Genomic DNA, 4,024 nt, shown 5'->3' with positions numbered 1-4,024 from the left:
ATATTTTGGTTTTAAAGAAAAAAAAAAACAAAAAACTTTGTCAGTAATGCAAAGCCAACTAACGAGACAAGTATAGCGGTCTTTCCGAATAAAGTCAGGAGAAATATAATATGAATGGTAACTTGTCTTCATCATGCATTATTTTAAAAACTAACCAACAACAACAACAATTAAAAAAATAAATAAATAAACCAAGAAATGTCCATGCAATATACTAATCCCACTTGCTAAAAGGCTTACCAACTATTTTCATCCATATATATATTATGATCTCACAAACTTGCAAACAACATGAAAATTAAGAAAATCAAACCAAACCAAACCTTAAGTGAGTTGTGAGGGCTAAGGAAGTTTCTTCTATTTCTAATGGAAATTCAATTCCAGCATCCAAAGCAACACTTGAAGCCAAACAAATCATCAAAAGGAGGCAAACTCAAAGGGAGAAAGAACAACAGAAACAAGAACAAGTATGTTGGTGTGAGGCAAAGAGCCTCAGGGAAATGGGTTGCTGAGATCAAAGACACAACACAAAAGATAAGAATGTGGCTTGGCACGTATGAGACAGCAGAAGAAGCAGCAAGAGCTTATGATGAAGCTGCATGCCTTCTTCGTGGTTCCAACACACGCACCAACTTCCTCACACGTGTGTCCTTGGACTCCCCTCTTGCTTCACGGATTCAGAATCTTCTCAACACCAGAAAAGGTTCCAAAACCAAACAACATGAACAAGATGCTCAAACATGTGCCACAAGGGTAGTCAACAACAATCAACAAGGGTTGAGTCTAGCAGAAGATACTAATCCTCCACCACATGGTGAATTAAGGTTCAAATCTTCGTTAAGAGAAGTGTCAACATTTAGTGTCCAACCATATTTCGAACAGGATTGCTTCCAAAAGAGGATACATCATGTGGGAAATCAGAAAAAAAGAAGGGTCAACAACACATCTAGTAGTTCTAGTACTAGTAGTAATAGTGCTAATTCAAGCAATAGTGAGACATGTGAATACTCACTTTCTAGTGAGACAACAACCCAACACACACAACTATTTGATGATGCTTATAGACCTGATTTGAGCGATTTCATGGAGTCTGAGTCAGGTTCTGAGAAGAATCCTTCATGGGGTTTTGAAGCTGTTTTTGATCGTTTTCCATTCAAACAAGTAATGGATATAGCAAATTTGCCTGATTTAGATGGCTTGGAGCTTCCAGAGTTTGAAAGGATGAAAGTTGAAAGACAAATATCAGCTTCACTTTATGCAATGAATGGTGTGCAAGAGTACATGGACACTGTTCAAGACTCTAATAGTGAATCTCTCTGGGATCTTTCACCCTTGTGCTCATTTTTGTGTTGAACATGTTTATGAAGTCTAATAATAAGTATATGATCCTGCAAATCTCTCCTCCAATATGTCTACAGTTTTTTTTATTTTTCTGTTTTGGTTTGTTTTTGTTTAAAAATTGGAAAGAAAAAGGATATTAAGAGTGAGTGAAATTTTACAGTAACTGAAAACTTTTTAGTGAGATAGAATTCTGTTTATCTGCTTTCCAAACATTAGCAGGAATATCAATGAGTTGCATTAGGTGCTTGAGGGATCCTAATTATGTAAAATGTCTAAGCATTCATTCATGGAAGTATTTGTCAAAACTAGCAAACAACTAGAAATGGAAAGTTGAAAATTAACTAGTTAGTTGAATTAAAAGTGTTTTGTAGAATTCAGGGTTCTAAATTGTGGTTTGCAACACATGTTCCAACCACAATATTACTTTTGCGGTGCTCCCCATGATTGCAATGACTTAAAATTGGGTGTGATTTTAAATTATTAGAAATTTTGCAACACAACTGTAATGGATTCTTAATACTATTTTATTTCACTTTAAAACAAATATACACATATTCGAGTTTTAATCTTTTAATCTAATAAATTTCATCATATAAGATGTTAAAAGAACAAATGAGATAACTAATAATAATTAGATAAAGTGTTGGAAAATGTAAGATACGTTTAGAAAAGGGAGAAAAGGGTTTAGAGTAAAAAATTAGAAAGAAAAAAAAGTTTTAATTAATTTTTATTATTATAAATTTACATCGTAACAATCACAATCACAATTTAGAATTTTAGAATAATAGTAAAATTACTTGTTGAACGAGCTAGTTTATAAGTGTAAAATAATATAAATGAGTGTGTTTAATTATTTGACCTTAATTTATTTTCTTCATATATAATATATCTAAAGTAAAACTTGTACTCTATTTTTCACGTCTGGGGAGACACTAGTGCAAAATTAGACTCAGGTGGTATGCAAATTGGAAAATATTTTGCATCCTATTAAATATTTCAGCTTTAAACCTTTTTGTATTTTAAAATAACAAACCATTATAACACCTATTCTAATTTGTTTACTTACAAAATTAGCACTATTATATTAAACTTTACTTGAAAATGATTTTACTTCTTTTTTTTTTTTTTTTTTTACAAAACTCAATATTAAACTTTACCTGTAAACGAAAACCAAACACGCCACTTTACCAAACACAATTTGGTCCAATTACATTACATGTATACATCATGCCCTATGCTAATTTGGATTGGCCATGAATATCATGAAATTTTCAATCAATAATTGTAGCTACAAACCTTGGCGTGTGAAGCATCACAGAAATGACTCACTCAAAAATCTTTACGCGGAGATTATGTCTAAGTGATAGGCTAGAGTTATATCACTCATCACATCCAAAGATATGCTTACATATTACATGTTGTTCAAAGACATCACTTCACCTACATTATCAGCCCAAATGCTCCCTTTTTATATTTTTTTATTAGTTTCTAGAAAAGGGTTTGAAAAATTATATCGGAATATATTTATTTTTAATTAAGGGTCTAGCTCAATTAATTAATTAGAGTGAAAATTCAAATGAATCAATTGTTTTTCTATCATTCTGATTTTTTGAAAAATAAATATTATTAAATAATGAGTAATTTTGTAATTAAATATTATTAGATTATATTCAAAATTATTATTTGAAATTAAATATGGAGAATTTTTTTATTAAATAATAATAAGACAATTTTATTGAATTTTATTAATTTATTTAATTTAATGGGAAAAAGGAAATGAGTTGGGTTGACCTGGTTCAGTGAATTTTTAAAAGAGGGATTAGGCAGAGTTAGGGGGATTTGTCTCATTTTGTGTTCTAGAAGGACTGAGGTGAAAAGAGAGAAAAGAAAGGAACTCTGAGGAGAAGTACTCAGATTTTCTCAAACGCTCTTCTTGTCACAATAAGGTACGGGGGAGAGAAATAAGTAATTCATGTGTGGAATTACAAGAGAGAAAGAAGTAGTAGAAGAAATCCCTAAATTCTTAAGATTTTCTAATTCTTTTCTGAAGTCGAAATTGACAGTCCAATTAGGTTCTATATTGAATTGTGACTGTGTTTATTGTATTATTTAGTGAAAATGATGATTTGATAGATAATTGAATTCATTGGAATGTCTTTGTGGGTTAGGGTTCTTAAAAATTTGGGATATTGTTAATTGATGTGTGATTTCATTAATTAATGACGTATAATGTGTTTTTGGATAAAAATAAGTGTTTCTGGCCGATTGGATTGATAAAAGGATGTGTGTATGTTTGATTTTGAGTCTTGGTGATGTTATACTCGTCTTGCATTTTCTAGAAAACACGTTGGTGTTGGGCGTGAGTCTTTGACGCCGGGCTTGCATTCATACTGATGAATGTGAAGCATAGGAAGGGTTAAGTCGAGCGTGGAATGTATCATGATGGGTGTAATTAATTTGGGGAGTCTCTATTTGTGCCTAGCATCGAGTGAAATTATAATTTCATTGGGCATGAGATTATTGTATGCTCTCTATTTTCATTTGGCGTCAGGCGAATTGGTAATTTCGTTGGCATGAGATTGTGTGTGCTCTTTGTTGTGGCTTAAAGCCAGGCCTAGCTTGGTGAAGTCCGACGAAAAATACGAATAGGATATATATATTGATGTCAGGATAATAATTGATT

At 31.9% G+C, this 4,024-nt stretch overlaps 1 protein-coding gene across 1 annotated transcript; it reads left to right on the top strand.

The window, feature by feature from the left end:
- The first annotated feature begins 270 nt into the window (after window positions 1-270).
- LOC109803147 (ethylene-responsive transcription factor ERN1) lies at window positions 271-2,740 on the top strand. The gene has a single exon (XM_029272594.2). The coding sequence runs from the start codon at window positions 367-369 to the stop codon at window positions 1,351-1,353; it is 987 nt and encodes a 328-aa protein (XP_029128427.1). The 5' UTR covers window positions 271-366; the 3' UTR covers window positions 1,354-2,740.
- Window positions 2,741-4,024: the final 1,284 nt, after the last annotated feature.

This window comes from Cajanus cajan, chromosome 1, assembly GCF_000230855.2.
Source record: "Cajanus cajan strain Asha chromosome 1, NIPB_CcT2T_4, whole genome shotgun sequence".
NCBI lineage: Eukaryota > Viridiplantae > Streptophyta > Magnoliopsida > Fabales > Fabaceae > Cajanus > Cajanus cajan.
This window is presented reverse-complemented; position numbering and strand designations above follow the sequence as displayed.